The sequence below is a fragment of the Pyrus communis genome, chromosome 8 (genome assembly GCF_963583255.1).
Source record: "Pyrus communis chromosome 8, drPyrComm1.1, whole genome shotgun sequence".
NCBI lineage: Eukaryota > Viridiplantae > Streptophyta > Magnoliopsida > Rosales > Rosaceae > Pyrus > Pyrus communis.
The window spans coordinates 4,644,181-4,666,040 of NC_084810.1; the positions used below are offsets into that span (position 1 = coordinate 4,644,181).

Below are 21,860 nucleotides of genomic sequence, written 5' to 3' on the forward strand. Positions count from 1 at the left end.
TTTTTATTTTTATTTTTATGTAACCAGCTCGCATAGCTTCAAAATAGCCCAAAGCAATTGTCCTACCCAGAAGCCCGGAATTAATAAATTTGTGATGAAGGCAGCCCGCGTTTTCGACCCTATAGGAATTTAAAATTAAACAAGTAAGGGAATTAGGACTGCTTTACTACATTTTATTCTTGTCTTGGCCTATAATACAATGATACGGTTTATATTTATGGGTAGAGTATTTGGGCTATGTCACATAGTAAACTAACTATAATAATTTGACATTGAACTTACAGTGAACTAGAGACGAACCACAAACATAAAAGAAGTACAACTAAATTGTTATCTTGGTATAATGGTGGGCAAATGGCCCAATGGAAACAAAAGTATAACATGAGGACTGCAATCCCCCCATGGGCCTAGACACCCAAAACATCCTCCATTAGTCGCACAAACTAGCGCCAAGCTCATGCAATATTCAAAAAAGAAAACGAAATTTGTGAAATTTATTGACCTTTTATTACAAACAAACTCTAGTTCAATCGATATTTTAGAAGAATAACCCTTAAATAACAATAAAAAAAAGTGAGCGAAGGTTGGAACTTCCAACTCGAGTTGGAATTACTGCAAATGCATTTTTTGGAGCCACCGACTTTACTTTTATATATGAATGACCCCGATGACCAAAGAGAACCGCCTGATACAGTACCGAATCTGCATGGGAAGGAGGGTTAATTTGCCCATCAACGTGTAGTGAAATATCTCTTGTATGGGTGTCTTTGGGCCCAGTCCACAATATCTCAGACTGAAACGTTTTAATGTTAATTTCGTGGTCCACTTCTCTCTCTCTCTCTCGCTCTCTGTGAGACGCGCACAGCGTTTCAGTGCGACTGCTAGTGCTGTAAGTTATGGAGGAGTACTCGGTGGACGACCCAACTCAGCTACTCGAAGCTGCTTCCGATTTCGCAAGCTATCCCGGTAAGCACTAAACCGCTGCCACTCGCTTTCCTTCCAGTTTTTCTAAGCTATTTTTTTTTAACAAATATCACTGTGTTTTGCAGGTTTTCAAAACGACGCATCAGCTAAGGAATTTCTCGATTGCTTCCCTCTTCCCGTCATTCTCAAGTAACCCCTTTTTTCTGCTTATACCCATAACTTGTTTTCCAAGTTTTTGTGCTCGACTTCAGTTTTCTTTCGTTATCGTATCGGTTTTTGGTAATGGGAATGTGTGCATGTCAACTGTTTGATGAAAGTCTCCACTGACATTGTTAATGGAAGTTGAACTTGGTGTGAATTGATTTTGTTTTGTTTCTCGCTTGCAGTGCTTTGCAAACCAAAGTTGATGTGCCCGGTCTGGAAAGCACGTTGGTTGCTGTCTTGGAAAGGGTGTTCAAGACGAAATATGGGGCTTCTCTCATCCCCCAGTTCGTGGTATGCCCTTCATTTGTTGTCCTAACTGATTGCATTTTTCTGATGAGTGTATTTGTGTTCTTGTGAAAAATGAAAGAAGGTTTGTCCTGAATTTGGTTAGAATTCGGTTAGAATTCAGGTAGTCTTTCTTTGATAAAACTTTAAAGCATTTCGTATTATGATGTATTGGAATGCCATAGGGGAAGCTCTTTCGATGAACATGTTGCTCTGGTTCAATCAAATGAAAGATGTTATACCATAGCATAAAGTATAAAGTATAAACCCAATTAACTTCCAGAAATAAAGCCGCTTTTGTACGTATTATGTGTCTATCTAGATTCATAAACATTTATTTTTGCTCTTGTTCAGCCATTTATACAAGTTGGTGTGATGGCAGAGTCTCAAGAAGTCAAATCTTTAGCTTGTAAAACGGTATGTATAAAAACTGCTTATGCATCTTTTGCTTTGATTTGAGATTGTTGACTAGTTTTGTTCCTAATTAGAGAATTTATCTGTTTGTTTTGGATTATTCAATTTGTTTTTTGGGGGAGTTGAAAAACTTATGCAAGTAACAGACGAATCTATTGCCTAGTTTAATCTGGTGTCATGAGAACAATCTTCAGGTTTCTTGCCTTCTCGAGAATTTGAATGAAGGTTCCGTTTCTGCAACACACCTTATACTTGACCGCATTATATATCCTCTTTTGTTTGATTGCCTCATTCATCAAATTTTAAGTTGAAGACCGATACTTGGATTTTTAATTATATTTTAGTTATCTTGTTTTTTAGGGTAAATTATTTTCTAGTTTTCATTTTTGCCCTTATGTTTGGAGTTCATGATAATGTTTTTCTTCTGTTGTTTGGCAATGAAAAAGTTGCAACTCTAGCAATGGATGCAATAGCGAAGATAGCTGGTTCTCCTGAAGGCATAGTATGGACATCATATTTAGTGCTATACTCTGAGTTTAAATTTTGATCTCCTCAAATGTTGTTTTAATGAATACCTACTTTGTGATATCTTATTAAAATCTTTTACTGAAAATCTCTTACTGTCAATATGTAGGATATTGTTTTCCCAGCTAATAATAAAGAGGCTACACATCTTGGAGCTCTAGCAGACCAACGCTCTTCAGTGGTAGGTTGCTACTTTTGTGATTTATAAATGTACAGTTAAACTTTCCTGAAATTTGGCCTTTATTTTAGTGAAAGGACTGTAAAAGAAAACTAGTTATCAACTATGCTGGTCTTTCGCATTTTTCTGTTACACAACACTGTAGTGATACTTGACTAATTTGTGTTGTTGATATGTGCATCAGAGGCATGTCATTAAAGTGGTTGTAAGAAAGGGATAGTTTAATCCATTTGTATAGATGTACCAATGTTAGACAGTCGAATGAAAAGTTTTTCTATGCATTTACAATCTCTGTGCAAACTTCCAAGTATCATGTATGCTACTGTGCTGTCTCTGATTCTAGATTATTTGCTGATTTTCTCTGCTTAGTTTAAAAAAAAAAAAAAAAAATCATATTAATGTTTTGCAGGGACGGGTCCGGGTTCTGGCTTTGATAGTGAAGCTATTCTCTGTCTCCGCCAATGTGGCATCAGTAGTTCAAAAGTCAAATCTACTTGGACTTTTTGAGGCAGAAATCAACAACACAAATGATACCCCTTCAACCTTGAGCATTTTGGAGTTTTTGTATGAGGTTGGCCATTGATCATCTGCACACTGCTCTCTCTCTCTCTCTCTCACACACACACAATCTGCATAACTATCTATTTTCCAGCTCTCCATATTAGCTCCTTTGGTGCTCCATTTTGTGCCATATACTGATCATAATTTACTACAAGCTCTGTATTAAAACTCAAAAATCAGATCTGCAGAATAACTAAGCATACATAAATTGTATGAAGATGAAAAATCAGGTCCACTACTTTGTTCCAGGACCAATGTTTAGTACACAATGCTTAAGAGAAATGTGGCCCATAATTTGTATGTATTATCTCCAAGTGAATGGCATCCATCTTAAGTTCTCTCATTTGTTTTCTTTTGCAATCCAATCAATAGAGAATTCCAAATTTCTGGTATTGTTTTCTTTTGATACTCTTTTCCTTGCTTAAAAACCTTATATTGAGATGTTCTTGTGTATGTGGCAAATGATAAAGTTGACAGAGATCGAGCATGGTAGAGAGTTTTTGTCTGCAAGCACCCTTCTGCAACTACTTACTTACTTAGTTCTATAATCAGGTGTTTAAGCAACATTTTTTGTTATCTGTTTCATTTTGAGTACTCTACATCGCCTAAAGTCTTATAGAAATATGGTTGTATAACTTTTGTAGCAACAAATCAATGGAGTCGATTTTAAGAACAAGGGCAATGATGATTAGTGGAAGAATTCTGTCCAAGGAGAATTACATACTTGCAGATGAATTGAGTAGGTCTTACAGACTTGGAAACTTGTATATGATGAATAATATCTACTTGCATCGTTGAGAGTATTATAAAGCCGTTGTTTTTACCTTTCATCCTGCATTTAGAAGCCCTGTAGTCTAGTGCCTGCATTATTTCTGGCTCATTTGGTAGCTTTTTTTACCTGTATTTCGAGGACAGATATCATGCTTAATTTTAGTGCAGCACTGCTGTTGAGGCACTTGTCATCCCATTTTCGGACCCAGAGAAAAAGAAGAAAATAGTCTTCTTTAGTGGACACCCGTAATTTGTTTTTGGTTTTTGGCTAGCTTGCTTGCTTGCTTACATTTATCCAAAGAATCAAAGCTACCTCCAAATCTCCGGTTGCACTTGGACCCCAATTTTCCCATTAGGTTTGAAAGAGAGCGCTAACATAATATCTTGGACCATGATATGCCACTCAAATCACTTAGTATTCCAGCATGTAGCATTATATATATAGCTTCTGTCACATACTATTTATTCTCTTTTGGGGACGGTCTTAAATGATTTCAAAAGGTAGACTTTGAGATTTGTTACTTCAAAAAAAATATATAATTGCTTTACCAAAGATCATAAAAATGAAAAAGCGGTCATGAATTGATTTTGATACTAATATTGATTTTGCAGACTTAAAAACTGTATTATCAACCATAGAAAGGATACTTAGTTCATCCGAAACTCAAGAAATAGATGAATGTGAATCTGCTCTTGAAGCACTCGGTCAAATAGGGTCATGTAAGTATGCCAGTGCCTTCACTAGGCTTGAGAAATGGTTTTCATAGCGTGAAACATATCTACCATCATCAAGAAATTAATATTTACAACCTGGTTTTTTGGGATGATCTTAGCAACTCAAGGAGCGCAGCGTTTTTTTTAATACAATTTTTTATGTTCCTTATCATGTTTTAATTTGCCAATTTGATTGAATCTGAAGCCTCTCCTGTATCAAGGGGTGTGTGTGTGTGTGCGCGCATACTCTTTAGTAAGTAGCTAACTCTGAACTATAAGATCCAAGATTAAAATGCTGTCACAGTTCACAGTAAGGATTAGAACACTTATTACCTTGGTCGTGGAAAGAGATATAGTGATATAAGATAATCTTCTTATTTTAACTCCCTATTTTAGGTACTAACTAGTCTCCGTCTGTCTATTTGTTAAAAAAGTACATGCAAGGAATACAGAAATAGGAGTAGAAAAACTAGGCATTGCAAGGACATCATGTTTTGCATGGTCATGGTATACACCTTTCCAAAAGGTAAAGGAAGCTGATGACAAATGAGGAGTATGCTATACTACAATTTCCTATTTTTTGAACTATTGAGTATGCTGTATTACAATGTCCTTGCTTCTAAATCCACTAACTGTTGCAGCCAACTAGATACACCTTCCATGCCAAATAACATGGATGGGGTTACGTGATAAATATGGTCTGACAATTAACTTTGACAATGAACTTGTAAATGAATTTTTTTTAATAGATCCTGAGCCGTGAGTATTCTTCTCCCAGTAGTAGAAGCTTGTCATCTATAATCAAACTGGGGATAGTTGAGCTTTCGAGGTGTGGGAGTATTTTTAATTTTTTATAACGAAACTTATTAGGGATTAATAATGCCATAGTCAAAAGTTAATCGATTTGAATAATCAAATAGTTTTTGGTAATCTGAATGCTAGGCAGTCTCTTATGATGCGTTTTCTAGAATCTCTGACATTTGTTTGACCGGAGGAGGCTTCTAAGTCAGAGACACTAATTGGCACATAACTTGTTGACTATGTTCACTTGATATAGTATCCTTACAAGCCTTGTTCCATTGTCCCTAGGAGCCATCACACCCTTATTTAAATGACTTTTGTGATCCAGCCCATCTTAGTTGCCATATCACGTAAGAGGGATAACAGATTATTACACGTACCTTCCTTTGGGTGAGAGATTACAATGCCTGCTATAACGTACGTAAACATAGATGATCTTATGTGTTGAGCCCACCTATGAACTACATTCATGGATCCCAAAGCAACTTTATTCTTTGATTGCATCTATTGGAATATTGGTTTTGCCAATAAAATGATGAATAGTTTGGATTCTGACCATGGGATATAAGATGTTTCCTAGTAATTGACTGACAACTGTGTTTGTGATCTGTCCAAGATTCCAAATACTTGTTGATGATAACAAAGATAGTATCTGTTGTAGTTTACATTCAAATTCTTACTTCAATGGTTCTTGATGAAAAGACAGGCTGCCTTACATGCCCTTGGAAACATTTCCGGGGAAATTCGATCTGCAAACAGCATGATACTGACTAGTGATGCAGAAGAAAGCCTTCGACGCTTGATTTATGAAACAGCATCTAAGAGTTCAAAGCTGACACCATCTGTGAGCAGCTTTTTCCTTCTTAATTTTATTGTTTCATAAACCTCCAAATAGTTTGCACGTGGGTGCAGGTTGCCTGCCTGAATTTTCATCCTTTGGCATGAGTCCAACAATTTCTGTTACGAATCATTTGTCTTTCAGCGTGCTTGTCATTCTTCATTTAAGTCTTTTAAATGTGTGGAAGTTTTACTTAGTTGTTGATGCAATTGGCAGGGTCTTTTCCTATCAGTTCTCAAACAGGATTCGGAAATTCGTTTAGCAGTAAGACTTCTAATAAAATCTTGAATTGTGGATTTTTTGGTGGTGTGACTGTTGAATACTTTTTTGGACCTGTATATAATTGAAAGTTTGGAGTTTATGTAACATGCGAATTATTTTCTCCGTTTAGTTTGGTTTTGCCCCTTAGATGTGTTATATTTTTCCATCTGCAAATATGATACTTGAATAGACTGAATATATGTTTTTATGGTATTCGTTGCTGTAATTACTAATTGCTTTTGGAAACACGCTTCCTTTTATATTGTGAATCACCTTTAGAAGTGTTCGTTTGTCGGTGACCAAAGCGCTATGCTTTGATCCTGTGGTAAAGAACAATGTGTAAAGTAAATTATAATTGAAAGTTTGATGATACTTCTGTAGGCATATAGGAGAAATTAAGATATAAAAATTCATATTGTTACTACATCTGATACAGCATCTGATGCTAATACTTGTAATTGTATATATTTTTGGTATTTACTATTTATGGTGGTTATTAAATGTGGATGATTCAGGGATATAGAATGCTGTCTGGATTGGTGGCTCGCCCATGGTGCCTGATGGAGATTTGCTCAAAGCAAGAGATAATAAACATAGTGACTCATCCAATTACTGAAACCACTAAACTAGGTCTGTTTCACTTTTTCTCTGTAATCATTCAATTTATTACGTTGCAAGTTTATAAATATACAGAATTAACTACATGGAATTGGTTTATACTTTTCGTACAATTTATAACAGTTATTCTTTCCAGTGGTACCCTAACTACATGATACATTCTTTCAGTGCTCAATTTTGTGTATTTTAATGATAAAACCAATACTTATTATCTTGCATGGGCTAATATGTTATCTAGGATTGGTTCTCAAATGAATTTCTAATAGTCCATTCGACTAGAGACTAGAGAGTGAATAGACAAAAGGCGTTATATAGAACCATCGCATGACCTTTGTTACAACGTTCTCTCTGATTTTCTACTGCTTTACGATAACGCTAAATTATTTACTTTTCCCTCTAAATTGAAGTTTGGTTGCACATTTCAGAATTTGGCAAACCCTTAATATGCTTTCCTCTGGTTTCTGAATTTTTTTCTTGGACTCGGACAAATGACTACTCTCATTTCTTATTTCGGATTCTGAATTTTCAACTGGCTTTAATTATTTGAATCTTATCTATTTTCATGTGAATGAAAATTACTCTTCAGCTATGGAAGCCAGATATAATTGCTGCAAGGCAATCCACACCGCTTTTAACTAGACCTGGCATTCGTGTCGTGTTTCTCGTGTTCGTGTCGTTTTCGTGTCATACCCGATAGCTTAACGGGTCGTGTCGTGTAATACCCGTTAAAGTAAACGGGTAATATGACCCGACCCGAAATCAACCCGTTAATATTTTCAGGTAATATGACCCGACCCGTTACCCGTTAAGAAAAATATATTTTAAATCAATAAAAATGAAAATGAAAAACATAATTTGACCCAAAAAAATGTAAAACATAATACTAAATCAGTATATGCATACTAAATTTCGGAGTTGACCCCTTAATGAAAGTTGTAAAGCTTTTTATTACGAGTGATTACATTTTTCACACTTCTACAATAATTATTATTAATTTTATTAATTTTTCACTAAAATAAATAACATTGTTCATGAGATTTGGAGGGTTTTAAAAATCTAAACGACCATGTAACCTTGTCAATGGAACTCAAAGCTTACACGTTATTCCTTTTACAAAATCCTCAATTTTCATAGATCATCATGACATAAGATTTTGTGGTATATATCCACTTCTGTAAATATTTTAAATTGACGATCAAATTAGTTCATTGTATTCATATAGGATAAAGGAGTGTAGCTGTAAAAAATCATCAAAATCAGAGTTAAATAACCGTTAAATCGTGATTTTTCGTTTATAACCGTCGAAACATTTTGTCTCGTTACTTGATCTCTGAATGTTTGTTTTTTGCAATTTCTGGCGTATGCGATCTTGAAGCATATATAAACACGTTTGATGGTTGGATCGTTGAAATTAGTTTTGTAGGATGCGTATCCCATCAAAACGATAAATTCACTAACATTTAAGAGTTTATTTATACTTTCATCAAGTATAACATAAGATTTTGTGGTATCCACTAGTGTAAATATTTCAAATTGAAGATCGAATTCATTCATTGTATTCATATAGGGTCAAGAAGTGTAGCTGTAAAAAATCATCAAAATCGAAGTTAAAATAACCGTTAAATCGTGATTTTTCGTTTATAACCGTTGAAAAGTTTTGTCTCTTTACTTGATCTCTGAATGTTTGTTTTTTGCAATTTTTGGCGTATGCGATCTCGAAGCATATATAAACAAGTTTGACGGTTGGATCGTTGAAATTAGTTTCGTAGGATGCGTATCCCATCAAAACAATAGATTCACTAACACTTAAGAGTTTATTTATACTTTCATCAAGTATAACATAAGATTTTGTGGTATCCACTAGTGTAAATATTTTAAATTGAAGATCGAATTCATTCATTGTATTCATATAGGGTCAAGGAGTGTAGCTATAAAAAATCATCAAAATCGGAGTTAAAATAACCATTAAATCGTGATTTTTCATTTATAACCGTCGAAAAGTTTTGTCTCATTACTTGATCTCTGAATGTTTGTTTTTTTCAATTTTTGGTGTATGCGATCTTGAAGCATATATAAACAAGTTTGACGGTTGGATCGTTGACATTAGTTTCGTAGGAAGCGTATCCCATCAAAACGATAGATTCACTAACACTTGAGAGTTTATTTATATTTTCATCAAGTATAACATAAGATTTCGTGGTATCCACTAGTGTAAATATTTTAAATTGAAGATCGAATTCATTCATTGTATTCATATAGGGTCAAGGAGTGTAGCTGTAAAAAATCATCAAAATTAGAGTTAAAATAACCGTTAAATCATGATTTTTCGTTTATAACCGTTGAAAAGTTTTGTCTCGTTACTTGATCTCTAAATGTTTGTTTTTTTCAATTTTTGGCGTATGCGATCTCGAAGCATATATAAATAAGTTTGACGGTTAGATCGTTGAAATTAGTTTCGTAGGATGCGTTTCCCATCAAAACGATAGATTCACTAACACTTAAGAGTTTATTTATACTTTCATTAAGTATAATATAAGATTTTGTGGTGTCCACTAATATAAATATTTTAAATTGAAGATCGAATTCATTCATTGTATTCATACAGGGTCAATGAGTGTAGTTGTAAAAAATCATCAAAATCAGAGTTAAAATAACCGTTAAATCGTGATTTTTCATTTATAACCGTCAAATTTTTTTGTCTCGTTACTTGATCTCTGAATGTTTGTTTTTTGCAATTTTTGGTGTATGCGATATCGAAGTATATATAAACAAGTTTGACGGTTGGATCGTTGAAATTAGTTTTGTAAGATGCGTATCCCATCAAAATGATAAATTCACTAACACTTGAGAGTTTATTTATACTTTTATCAAGTATAACATAAGATTTTGTGGTATCCACCAATGTAAATATTTTAAATTGAAGATCGAATTCATTCATTATATTCATATAGGGTCAAAGAGTATAGCTGTAAAAAATCATCAAAATCAGAGTTAAAACAACCGTTAAATCGTGATTTTTCGTTTATAACCGTTGAAAAGTTTTGTCTCGTTTCTTGATCTCTGAATATTTTTTTTTTGTAAATTTTGGCGTATGCGATCTCGAAGCATATATAAACAAGTTTGATGGTTGGATCATTGAAATTTGTTTCATAGGATGCGTATCCCATCAAAACGATACATTAACTAACACTTAGAGTTTCTTTGGGTTAAATATTAGGCGGGAAATGGATGGATATAGGCTGCAAAATTTCCCAAACATTAGGCGGGAAATGGATCTAACTCTTGAAATATTAGGCGGGAAATTAATTATTATAATTTTTTTATGTGTTTGGTATTTTTATATTACTTGATATTTTTATTTTTAATGTGTTTTATGATTTTTAATCTCAATCTTTGCCTATAATATACTATAAAAATAAATAAATAAATAAAACTTAAAATTTAAAGTTTATATAGAATAATAATTAATAAACAATATATACATATTCATTATATCTATTGCATTTTATAGTAAGTTTTTTTTAGTAGTTTAAAAAATTAAAATCATCAAAATAACATTTTTCTTATCGTGTCGAAACAGGTTACCCGCGTGTCACTCTCGTGTAAACCTGTTAAGGACCCGTTATTAACGGGTTATTATCGTGTGACCCAATAATGACCCGATTAGTTATCGTGTTGACCTGAAACCCGTTATTTTCGTGTCGTTTACGTGTCGTGTTAACGGGTCGTGTAAGAAATTGCCAGGTCTACTTTTAACATGTCAAGCAAACTTGCCAGCGACCAATCTCTTTCTGGGATAGCGGCGAAGGTTAGTTCTATTGTACATAACCTTCCTTCATTTTTATTTTTCTTAGAGTGGGAGAGTTTTGGGGATCCTTGATTACATCACGGAATAATTAAAACGGTTGGACCTAAGCGTACGTGCTGGTGTACAGATCATTTCTTTAATTTTGTTCGATCCATACACACTGGTCGATAGTCACTCAGTTGCCATCATATATGTATTTGTGTGAATTGTCTGGTCTATGTGGTGTGTGTGTGTGAGTTGAAAACCATTGAAGGGAAAAGTTGTGGGACAAAAAACTGAAAATGTTAACCTCCCTCGCAAATCAGGAAGCCTTGTTGGCTTGAGGTCACCCTTTTAGGTTGTCTTCACTATTTTGTCTTAAACAAAGGAATCAATCGTAAATGCTTATGTTACCATCTTACGTATCTTCTCTGTTCATTCCTTTCTGTGTGCAGTTGCACGACGCTGTTGAAATGGGTCCGTACCTTGCTAGGAAGCAACTTGAAGCTCAGCCGGTGGTGGTGACGGAGGACCGATTCGAGAGTAACACCAGCCACCGTGTTCAGCTTATGAGTTTACTATTCCCACATGTTGCATACAAAAGTTTGTTCAGATTAACGGTGGAAGTATGTTTAACTGTGAATTCAGAACTTAAATACGTAAAGCTAGAGCGGAATTTGGAATTCCATATAGCATCAAGGAGAATTCTCTCAAGTTTCTCAACTAATTCCAGTTTAAAGGTAGATAAATCAATTGTAATGAAACTAGCGCACAACAAAGGATTTAAATTTCGTTTTATCTAGAGAAATATCGATAAATATATCGTTATCATTGAAAATATCCGTTAAACGTATAAAATCGTGGAAGCATTCTAATCTAATCAACAAAAAAATTACGTTAGAAATTTTTACAACTTAAAAATCAGCAAATATTTATAAATAAATAAAAAATAATAATAAAATAAAATTTAAAAAATTATGATATAAATTTATGAGGGGCAGAAGAGTAATTCCATACACTCAACTCCGCCGCAGGTCAAGATAGGAATTTCATATCCGCAGTGGATAAAATTCAGAGGAAGAGGAAGCACCATCTCTGATTCTCTTCTACACTCTACAGACGGAGCTTCAAACAATTTCAGAGAGCGAGAGAGATGTCAGCTGGAATTCATTGCCTATCTACATGCCTATCCATCCCTTCCAGATTCAGCAAGCTTTCACTCAATGGCCCTTCTACTTCCTCTGCCACTACTCATTCCACAACTTCCCTCAGTTTCTCGGCTACCCTTTCTCCCAATTTCTTCTCCAAAGGTAATCAAATCTCTCTCTCTCTCTCTTGAATTTACTGCATTTTTCTTCTTGGAGTTTTGAAAATTTTGAAACTTTTCTTATTTCAAATATTGGGTTTTGGAACCCAGCTGTAAAAATCCCAGTCGTGTTACTGGGTGGAAGATTTTTCCATTTTTGGTGTAAAATTTTGGTTTTTTGTATCATGTCATCGATTTATCAGTAACCATACAGAGCACAATGTTAAATCAAAAGAGAAAAACTACATCTTTCTCTTGGCTATTTTCAGGGTATCTGGCTGTGAATCCACTTCAGAGGCCGGTTCGACATTCCATTGTTTGTGAGGTCACCACGAAGAAGCCCGACTCTGCTGTGAAGAGAGCTCGGCAGGCCGAAAAGAGGAGGATTTACAACAAATCCCGCAAATCCGAAATCAAAACCCGGATGAAGAAGGTACTTCTCTTTTCGGCAAGCTAATTTTATTTTAACCGAGGGGTTTTGCTTCTTTCGGTTTGCATTGTATGTAAAAAATAAGTTTATTCTGATTGTTTTCGGGTTTGTTTGGGTTTTGTTTCTTGTGACCATGTTTGATGCCTTGGATTCTCATCTGAATTGAGGAACCATATCAGTGTCTAAATTGCTCTCATAATCGAGGTTAACCACCAAATTCTGCATCGGGTTTCATTATTTGGTTGGCTAAATTCTACTGGTTCTAAGTTGAGGACATTTTACTGCAGAAATGGATGGTTCATGGATTGCACTGCAATACTAATAGTAACACCTTTACTTCTCGATCTACATGTTTGTCTTTAAGAGCATTTTTTTATGCGATCGTCAGACAATTGTACGAAGATAAAGTATTGGATTGGTGTGGGTGCAAGTTGTGCTGGAGAAATTATTTTGCTTAGTGCTTTGGAGCATCATCTTTTAAAAAACATATGGTAAAGTCAGAGAAAAATGTTAGTTATGTGCTTATATACTGTAAGGATGCTTGGGCTGGTATATATATTTCCACATATTGTATTGGTAGCCACAAACATTTGTGTTTTATCCGGCAGTGTGATGCTATTTTTATCCCAACGGGTTCTGAAGTGATCTCTGTTTCTGTTATTAAAACCGTGTAGTTTCCTAATTATTTTCTTTTGGCTGGAAATTAATGGAGAAGATAAAATTTGAAAGACACTGTTGGCGTGTTTACCTGCTATTGATTAATTCTTGGCTACCTTTACCAGGTTTTGGAAGCTCTGGATGGGTTGAAGAAGAAGCCAGATGCTGCACCCGAAGAGGTCCTTTCTATTGAGAAGCTCATTGGAGAGGCATACTCCATCATTGACAAAGCAGTTAAGGTGGGAACTCTGCACAGGAATACTGGAGCACGGAGAAAGTCTCGACTGGCTAGAAGAAAGAAGGCTATTGAGATCCACCACGGCTGGTACACCCCAACTACAGAGACTGCTAGTGCCTGATAAAACTCCTTTGTTGGGTCAGTCGTTTACTATTTTGCCGTTGTAATGTGTAGTATTTGTCCTTTGAATGTATGCACCTCTCCTTTGTATGGTACATGATTAACCGTATTCATTTTTCTTCTAGTTCGCCAAATTTGTATACTTAACTGTCAAAAATGCGGATGTGCCGAATAGATTTTGGGTTTGAGTTATCTACAAGACTCCAGACTGCTGTTTAAGTTACTCTCTGGCTCATGAAAAATATGTTTCCCAATGAATGGGAAAATGCTGTGGAAGAGTTCAGCTAGAAAGGATGGGTCGGGAGTGTGTGATTGTGCGGTAATGCCGATATTTGGCTTGCCGTTTTCTACTAGAGGTTAGCCATGTTCAACTCTGTGTAGGATTTCAGTGAGACACTAATGCCGATTTTGTAGAGCGAGTCAACAAATGGGAGAGGTTTTTCTTGGTTAAGAACAAAGAAGAGATGTTCCATGTTGGGGTGGAAGGCAATCGACACACCCTACACAAATAGCTCCCGTGTCCCTGGTTTCTGCCTCTATCAAGCGACGACAGCCCCCACCTTCCCCCACTACGCTTTCCCAAGAACTATGCCTCCACCGGTTGGAGAGAACTCGATCGATCTATTTCTGTTTCGTAGGTTTGCCAGTAGCTACCTGAAACTTTACTCATAAATTCCCTCGTCCACAAGAGGTTCAGGTGTATCAACACATTGGTGATACTCTCCCAAAAATCCTGCACTTTTTTAACTACTTCCATAACACATGACCATGGGCTCGCTTCCTACGCGTTCAAACAAGATTCAACTCGATTAGTAGTCTACGTTGGACTAACAATATAACATGTCAGACTCTCTACTAAAGATATAATTTCCCCAACATACATAAAGTTGCAAATTACGGATTGATTGGTAGGTTTGAAATTTCTGAAAGTAGGAGCCGTGACGATCCTTCTCCTCCTCCTCGTTGGATTTCAGTGAGTGGTGATATGAATTAATTTCGGTTTCCTTGGAGTTCAAGGAAGGGACTCCATGTCCAGATCCAAAAGATTTTAAGCCAAAATATTGTCTCTATTTCTACAAGTATATATTAGTTAAGCACAGTTAATTATGTGTCTGTGTTAACATCTAATTACATATTAGATAATGACCTGAGGTACTTACCAAGTGATTCCTTCCAGCCAATTTCCTTGGTTTGTGAAGTAATTAAAATGACCAGGTCTCTTCTACGAAGGCTATATACAGTCACCAATATCTTCGTCCCATAACGGCCACAGCAACAATGGGTTAAGCAAAGAGATTGAATAAATACGGTTTTACGACTAGCGATTAGGCATACCTTTCTCGGTTTTTTGGCTAAGATCAAGTGTAGTATTTGTTCTTATCAGTTTAATATCTGATATGTGAGTCAATGAGTCACATGATATTAAATTAATTTCTTTAGGGGAGGGGGAGAGTTCACCACTGTAGCTTGCTATTGGAGCTCTCGAGTGTCGCCCAAGTGCTGCACTACTGCTCGGGCTGGCGCACCCCACCAAAACTAGTTAAATCTTTTACGGTTTTTTGCCACTTCTTTCTAACATGCCAAGCATACTTCAGCCTCAAGTAAAACAAGGTCTTCATCAAACTCGCGATAATGAATATCAGATCGTAAATTCAAACCCTTCTGTATATTCATGTTAAGAAACGTTTTAAGATGCCGTCCAATTTTGTTGATTAGCATCAATTACCTAATGTCGACGTCAGACGTCAGATTAAGCACACCTTAAATTCGTGTGTTAGTAGGGCACATCTCACCCCAACATGTGGGTGGAAAATCACTAGTTCATAATCTTGAGACGAACTCCAAAGACGTACCTCACCTTAACGTGCTCCTTAACTCAATTCCGATCATCCGACAATCACTTTTTTGCATTAGAATAAAATGAACAATCCAAGGATTAGAAGAGAAGAGGAGGGGGTTATTTGTTGTCACCACGACGGGTAGGTGGATACGGATGCTGGGTTCTTTGAGTTCTCCTTCAGTTTTTTGTTTCATATTAAAGAAAGATACATCAAAGTTATTTTAGGAATCTGGACGGGTGAGAAAATAGCTTTTTCATTTTTTAACTTTTAGTGATAGGTGGGAATATAAGGTGGCGTTGGAAAATAGGACTAGTGGATGGCATCAGCAGCACTCCAATTTAATTCGACAATCTTATTAGGGTTTTGGTGTGTGTTTGCTTATGTTATAACTGAAACAAAAGACTTTGAATGGCACGGTTCTAATGAATTTTGAGCAATTTTTGTTTTTATTTTTAATGATTGTGGAAGTGGAAGTAACATGGGTATTAACAATGAAAGGCACCCTTCGAATAGCATGCAATTTAGCCTCCTTTTGTCAACTTGCAAATCTCAGTCCCACACCGGCCACAGCAAGAAAGGGCAAAAGAGAAGACACAAAATAAATAGGGTCTTACAACACACTATCAAGCATACCTTTCTCGGCCTTTTGGCTAAGATCAAGTGTAGTATCTGTTCTTATCAGTTTAATATCTGATACGTGAACCAATGGTTCACACGATATTAAATTAATTTTTTTAGGGAGAGAGTCCGTTACATTAGCTTGCTAATGGGACTCTTGAGCGTCGCTCAAGCGTTGCACTATTGCTCGGGCTGGCGCATCCCACCAAATCTAGTTTCAACCTTTTACTTCTTTAAGCCTTGTTCAATTTCTAAATCAACTTTAAGTGATTCTACAGAATTTCTGTTTCATACAATTTCAAACTAACTCCTGAAAGTCAAAACCAAAAACTATGTAAGCGTAAGGGGGACCAAATACCTGTAACAGAGGAGGAAGAGCTTTGACAAGACGGATTCAACCTCTGAATCTGCTTCCGCTGTCGTGGGGTAAAACTATTTGTGTCGGGTGTGGGAGTGCTCCTAACATCATAGAAGTAATGCTGCAAAGGCCCTATGGAGTAAGGGGATTAGGAAGTCTCCGATTCAGTAGGAGAGAGAGGAAAAGCATGGTTTACATCTCTATAACCGTAAGAATTTCGACAATTTAAAGGCTCATGATTTCTCAACAGCAATAACAGTCAGAATTTCGACAATTAATAGCCTTGATCGAATCTTTGATTGCTCAACAGAAAAACCATTAACTTATAATTCTAATCCATTACATATAGAACTAGAGTTTTGATCATATATAGACTAGAGACTATGCGACTGATGATAGCCAGCGCTTTGTTTAATCTGCAAATAGGCAGCGCAGATAGGCAGACTCAAGACTTTGACTCTTAACAGTTATGTTGACTCAACACTCGATAATGCTAGCAAGTTCCGAAAATCAGACACAACCTTTAAACTGGCAAATATTGGACTTAATTTCTATGTGGAAGTTTCTCTACGGTTGCAACTTCAGTTCTAAGGCAACTTGTCAATGCAAAAGTAATTTAACAATATGCTTTTGCCCTGTCTCAAGTTATCTTTAATAATTCTCTTTCACTTCTACTCCAGTTCGTTCGTAGTGTTGCACCTGCACGTATGAATTTGGCAACTTTATCATTCATGGTCCCAACAATGCATATAATTCCATTTCCGTTTTCAAGAATTGTTCCACAAAGACACTGATGTCAAGTTCAACCTATAAAGAACACGAGAAAGTACTTCGCTGTTATTCAAAAGAGTGCATTTTTCAGTTCAAGTAAACCAAAAACTAGAAACAAAGCTTTACCTTGCTCCCTTTTTTCTCAAACTTCTGTACTCAAAGGCCATGTCAAACTGTCATTTTCCTCCGCTTGCTTTTCCACTTGTCCACCCTCCTTTTTTGACTGGACATTCATAGAATCCATCAATATTTCGGTCCTTGGCTCTGGTATCATCCCCTTTGAAGTCATCTCACGGAAATAGCGCAAAGTTTCCTTGATCCTTCTCTTATCATGGAACCCATGAATCATAATGGTATAAGATCGTCGGTCAGGTCCCAACCCATTTTTCTCCATCTCATCCCATGTATATCTCACTCTTTCCTGACAATCCCACTCCATATACAACTTCAACAGCAAATTGTATGTGTCACCAGTCATCTTGCATCCATTTTTCTGCAGCCTCTCCAGCAGGCCAGGAATTTCCTCTGGTTTCTTCGACGACTTAAGCAAGTAATTGAAAGTTACTTCATTGGGCAGACAACTACCCTTCCTCTGTTCCATTTCTTCCAAAAGCTCGTAAACCTTCTCCATCCGCCGTATTTTGCATAGGTGCTTAATTAGCGAGTTGTATGTTGCTGCATTTGGGAGACATCCTCGGACATTCATTTCCTTAAATACTTCCAAAGCATGAGGAATCCTCTTCTTGAAACAAAGGGCATCGATTATGCAATTGCATGTCACCACGTCTGGGTTGCAACCCTGATCCCACATTGCTTGAAATAACTTGAGTGCCGTACCCAACTTTCCCTTCTTGGTCAGTGCATTTATAAAAGTCCCATACGTAAACTGATCCGGCTTGCAATTAGACGCGATTATATCTTTCCAAAACCTTTTTGCCTCGCGTACATTCGCTCGTACACACCATCCATTAAGAATGATATTCCACGTCTTTATATCCTTCCCAAACTCTTTCCCCTTCACGTTAAACAAAGTTTCTGCAGCTTCTACATGCTTATACCGGCATAACCACATCATAAGCTTCTGAAAAGCAACCAAATCAAGCTCGAGACCGAACTCTTTCCTCTTATAAAACACATCAATTGCTTCCTCCACCCTATGTGCAGCCGAATACCTATTGAGCAAAATCTCATACGTTCCTTCATTGATAAGTCCCTCTCTCTTGCGCATTTCGTCGAGCATTTGGTATACTTCATCAAAAGCCCGCATTTTGCCAAGAATGTCAAGAATCTCATTGTAACAATCCGACCCGGGCAAATACCCACTTCCTCCTCCACCTTTACAAACCCAATTGAAGAACGCATACGCGGGTTTCCAGTCAGACCGATGCCTCCGCAGCACATCCAAAACCAAACAATCTGTCAGCACAAACCCACATCGGTCGAGCGCCCACTCAATCTCCTCGGCCGGCTTGGCCCTTCGAAACTTGAGGATGTTTTGAATTAATACAGCCGTTCGATCATCTGGGTCTTCCCCAAACCGCTCATTTTCTTCAGCATCTGCAACAGAGTGGACGAAAATCTTATTCCTACCCAGAAAGTAAAATTGGGAATTCTTGGTGAAAGTTTCGGGCTTTGCGTTCCTTGGGCTCTGGCAGTTGTGAAATTTGGAAAGGTAAGAGAGGGCTTTGTGTGAAATCGGATTGGGGGAGTGATGGTTTCTCGGTTGGGTTTGGAATTTTAAATTGAAATTCCGTTGGATGTTGTTTTCCCGGGAAAAGGTTCTCAACGGTCGGAATTTGAAGGGCATGTTAGGTTTTCTAGTGTTGGGCGTGTTTGGGGTGGGAAGAAAATCGTTTCCAATATTTATAAAGCCTTCCATTACGTACATATTTTTATTAGTATTTTGTTCACGCATAATTTTTTGTCTCTATTTAATATGAAATAAGATTATTGTTATTCTCACCTATTTTTAATGAATTTTTTAATACAACTTTGCTCATTTGTAAAATAACCAATAAGGACACTAAAAAGATACATAATAACAGGTAGGCACGAAGAGGTAACATGAGCCTTAGACTTGCATTTGGTTGTGAAAGAAACAAACAATACATAAGCAAAAAGACAGAATATGGACAGAAGAAATTTTTGATCGACAAAGTGTGGATGCCTTTTCCAATTAAAGAGTAACAAGCTAGCAATTGATGATAGTTACTGGAGTACATAATCAAACAGGAGCATAGCACTTGGAGAGTCGTTTATTTGCTGGTAGATTATCATTGGTGGGAAAATAGTATTTCAATTTTTTAGGAATAACAGTGGTTGGCGAAATATAGTTTCAATTTTTCATTTTATGGTAGGTAGGGAAATATAACACTGAGTGGGTCTAGCAACTCTCTAAAATAATGCTTATACCCATATGTAAAATAATGGTCTCTGCAGTCGATCATCACTACTGAGACTCTGTCTGAAGCATCTTTGTCTACTCTCTTAGCGCAAAATCCTTGCAGAGCAACTAGACTCCTTTCTTAACAGCCCTCCTGAACTGGAGGGTGATCGTGCTAATCAGCTAGCTTGTCGGGTAAGCCTTTTTACTTCAGTTTTTCGTATCTCAATAAAATCGTACTAGCTATATAACTTGTATTGGATTGAATATTTATGGAAAATTGAGTTCTGGTCTAACGAAATATATGCTGTGCTCAAGGTTTGTGTTCTTCTCTCGGAGTTGCGGTTTATGATTAGAAAGACACATTTTGCTTCAACAAATCTGGGAGGTTTGGGATATTATCCAGATGAATCCATGCGTAAAAATTTTTGGAACCTTTGTGTGCAACATCTTCGTTTTTCAGGTTAGTAATTTGTTCTTAATTTCCTCTCTGTAGCTGAGCAATGTTAAATTTCAGGTTCAAGATTGGACTTGAAATCTCTGGCCGAAAAAAAAAAATTGGACTTGTAATCTGAGCGACGTGTTTTTAGTTTTTTACGGTCGTGTTTGCTTCAGCATTGCTGTATAGGGTGACACATTTCTGTATTGCATTCTCCGGATTCTTGCTGCACAAGACAGACACCAGAGCATCTTTATTTATGCCCAAACTTCTTCAACAGCTCACATAATCCAGCTCCTACGGCTTCTCCCCTTGCCCTCCATGAAAATACCGAAAATTCGAAGGCTTTAAAACCCTAATCTGCATGCGGTTCTTCCACCACAGCAAGCTGAAATTGCGTTATAGGCGGCAAATTATCATGCAAACGTCTTTGAGTTACCTCCACCACAAGAAGCCCGCCCAAGTAAACGAAGGACTGAGTGAACCACCAAAGAGACATTTAAAGCTTTCTCAAAGGATGACATCGTCACTGACTTAAAAGTCAAAATGTGAAGCCGTGACAACCCACCCACCCGTATTCTAAGATGGGAAAAAATTAGTAGTGAAATCATTCATAAATTAAAAAGAATAAACGAGGGAGTCCAAAATGCATGTTGAAAAATGTAAAATATATATCGAAAACATGTACAATATAGAGCTGTTCGACTACTAATAGCATTGAATCCTTTTATATAGAACTTCGATGTTGGACTGTGCATCAGTCTCTCTCACATCTTGACATATTACTTAAGTTGTTTGTCCGTCTTTCTTAAATATAAGTGAAGAACATTAATACCATTTATTATTTTCTTTTGACATATATTGCAAATTAGACTCGAAAACTTGATTTATATTGAAGACAAGCCAGTCAGTAGTACGCTTAAATATTAGTGAAACATCTATGTCCTATCACTACCTATGTCCATAGTATTGAACAAGCCATTGTTTGAAGTTAGTCTCACCAAATCTTTCACAAACCATTTAACTAACTTTTCAACCTCTTTTTTTATTTTTTATTTTTTAATCAAACTTTTCAACCTCTCATCCCACTAAAATTCCTTTTTTCTCTCGCACAGAACCCCCCAAAAAACCCATGCTTTTCACCGTCGACTCCTTCTTTTGGTTGGGGTCAGCGACAACCCCCTTGCTCTTCCCCTTTTTCCTTCTCATCTCTAGTAATTATGTTTGTGTCTTGTCCTTCTGCTGCCTATGATTATCGAACTATGTGGTCACAGATTTTCTTCCCGGCGTCATTCACCGTTTCCTAGTGTTTTTCACGGTATTTTGCCCTTGACAACCCTAATCCCCATCCTACAACCACCTCCTTCAACCCCCAACACCCCTCCCCTTTCATCTTGTTTATTTGCTCTTGATTCTCTCATTCCATCCCCTTCCTTAGTTTTTGCACAAAGCCAATTGAGTCTTGCTTGTTTTGCCCACAAATCTATATCCCTTCGCGGCTCCGCACCCGACTGGAATGTCGAAAAATCAAGGCCAAGCATGATACGGCTTTGCCCAAAGTGAGGGTGTTTTAGATGCCCCCTTAGCCCGACCCCCTTCCTTTTTGTTTTGATTTTTTGTTCTACTCGCTGAGGCATGTGATGGTGGTTATCTTGTGGCTCTTCTCCAATGCGGTGGTTTCAGTGGAGACATATGGTTGGGGATACTTCCTTGTTGTGGGTTGAAAAGTTTTGTGTTTGCGATACCTTCGTTGAATTCAACACAGAGTTTGTTTTCTTAGGGCAACTGCTTTTCTAGCTGTCGGCGAAGTGGTTGCAA

General features: G+C 36.8%; 4 protein-coding genes and 2 non-coding genes across 7 annotated transcripts; 5 read left to right on the forward strand and 1 right to left on the reverse strand.

Annotated features, from left to right (window-relative positions):
• Positions 1-809: 809 nt before the first annotated feature.
• Positions 810-11,679, forward strand: LOC137742810 (uncharacterized). Its single transcript, XM_068482763.1, has 13 exons — positions 810-966; positions 1,050-1,113; positions 1,311-1,419; positions 1,768-1,830; positions 2,022-2,133; positions 4,475-4,582; positions 4,782-4,789; positions 6,039-6,221; positions 6,432-6,479; positions 6,992-7,106; positions 7,681-7,721; positions 10,839-10,902; positions 11,337-11,679. The coding sequence occupies exons 1-12, from the start codon at positions 897-899 to the stop codon at positions 10,848-10,850; spliced, it is 933 nt and encodes a 310-aa protein (XP_068338864.1). The 5' UTR covers positions 810-896; the 3' UTR covers positions 10,851-10,902; positions 11,337-11,679.
• On the forward strand, positions 1,525-6,073 carry LOC137743936 (uncharacterized). Its single transcript, XM_068483866.1, has 5 exons — positions 1,525-2,329; positions 2,462-2,533; positions 2,940-3,101; positions 3,562-3,643; positions 3,736-6,073. Exons 1-4 carry the CDS (start codon positions 2,222-2,224, stop codon positions 3,637-3,639), a joined length of 420 nt encoding a protein of 139 aa, XP_068339967.1. The 5' UTR covers positions 1,525-2,221; the 3' UTR covers positions 3,640-3,643; positions 3,736-6,073.
• Positions 11,680-11,955: 276 nt separating the features above from the next.
• Positions 11,956-13,855, forward strand: LOC137742209 (small ribosomal subunit protein bS20c). The gene is made up of 3 exons (XM_068482005.1): positions 11,956-12,191; positions 12,457-12,620; positions 13,400-13,855. Exons 1-3 carry the CDS (start codon positions 12,035-12,037, stop codon positions 13,631-13,633), a joined length of 555 nt encoding a protein of 184 aa, XP_068338106.1. The 5' UTR covers positions 11,956-12,034; the 3' UTR covers positions 13,634-13,855.
• A 1,108-nt stretch (positions 13,856-14,963) lies between these two features.
• Positions 14,964-15,163, forward strand: LOC137743940 (U2 spliceosomal RNA). Its single transcript, XR_011069550.1, has one exon. It is a non-coding gene; the product is annotated as a U2 spliceosomal RNA (small nuclear RNA).
• A 939-nt stretch (positions 15,164-16,102) lies between these two features.
• Positions 16,103-16,297, forward strand: LOC137743939 (U2 spliceosomal RNA). The gene has a single exon (XR_011069549.1). It is a non-coding gene; the product is annotated as a U2 spliceosomal RNA (small nuclear RNA).
• A 158-nt stretch (positions 16,298-16,455) lies between these two features.
• Positions 16,456-19,129, reverse strand: LOC137743712 (putative pentatricopeptide repeat-containing protein At3g15200). 2 transcript variants are annotated; one of them, XM_068483648.1, is made up of 2 exons: positions 17,347-19,129; positions 16,456-17,148 (listed from the first exon to the last, which is right to left on the reverse strand). In XM_068483648.1, exon 1 carries the CDS (start codon positions 19,106-19,108, stop codon positions 17,363-17,365), a length of 1,746 nt encoding a protein of 581 aa, XP_068339749.1. In that variant the 5' UTR covers positions 19,109-19,129; the 3' UTR covers positions 16,456-17,148; positions 17,347-17,362. The 2 variants fall into 2 exon arrangements, with proteins under 2 accessions (XP_068339749.1, XP_068339748.1); XM_068483647.1 differs by having other exon boundaries at positions 16,456-17,256.
• Between the last annotated feature and the right edge of the window lie 2,731 nt (positions 19,130-21,860).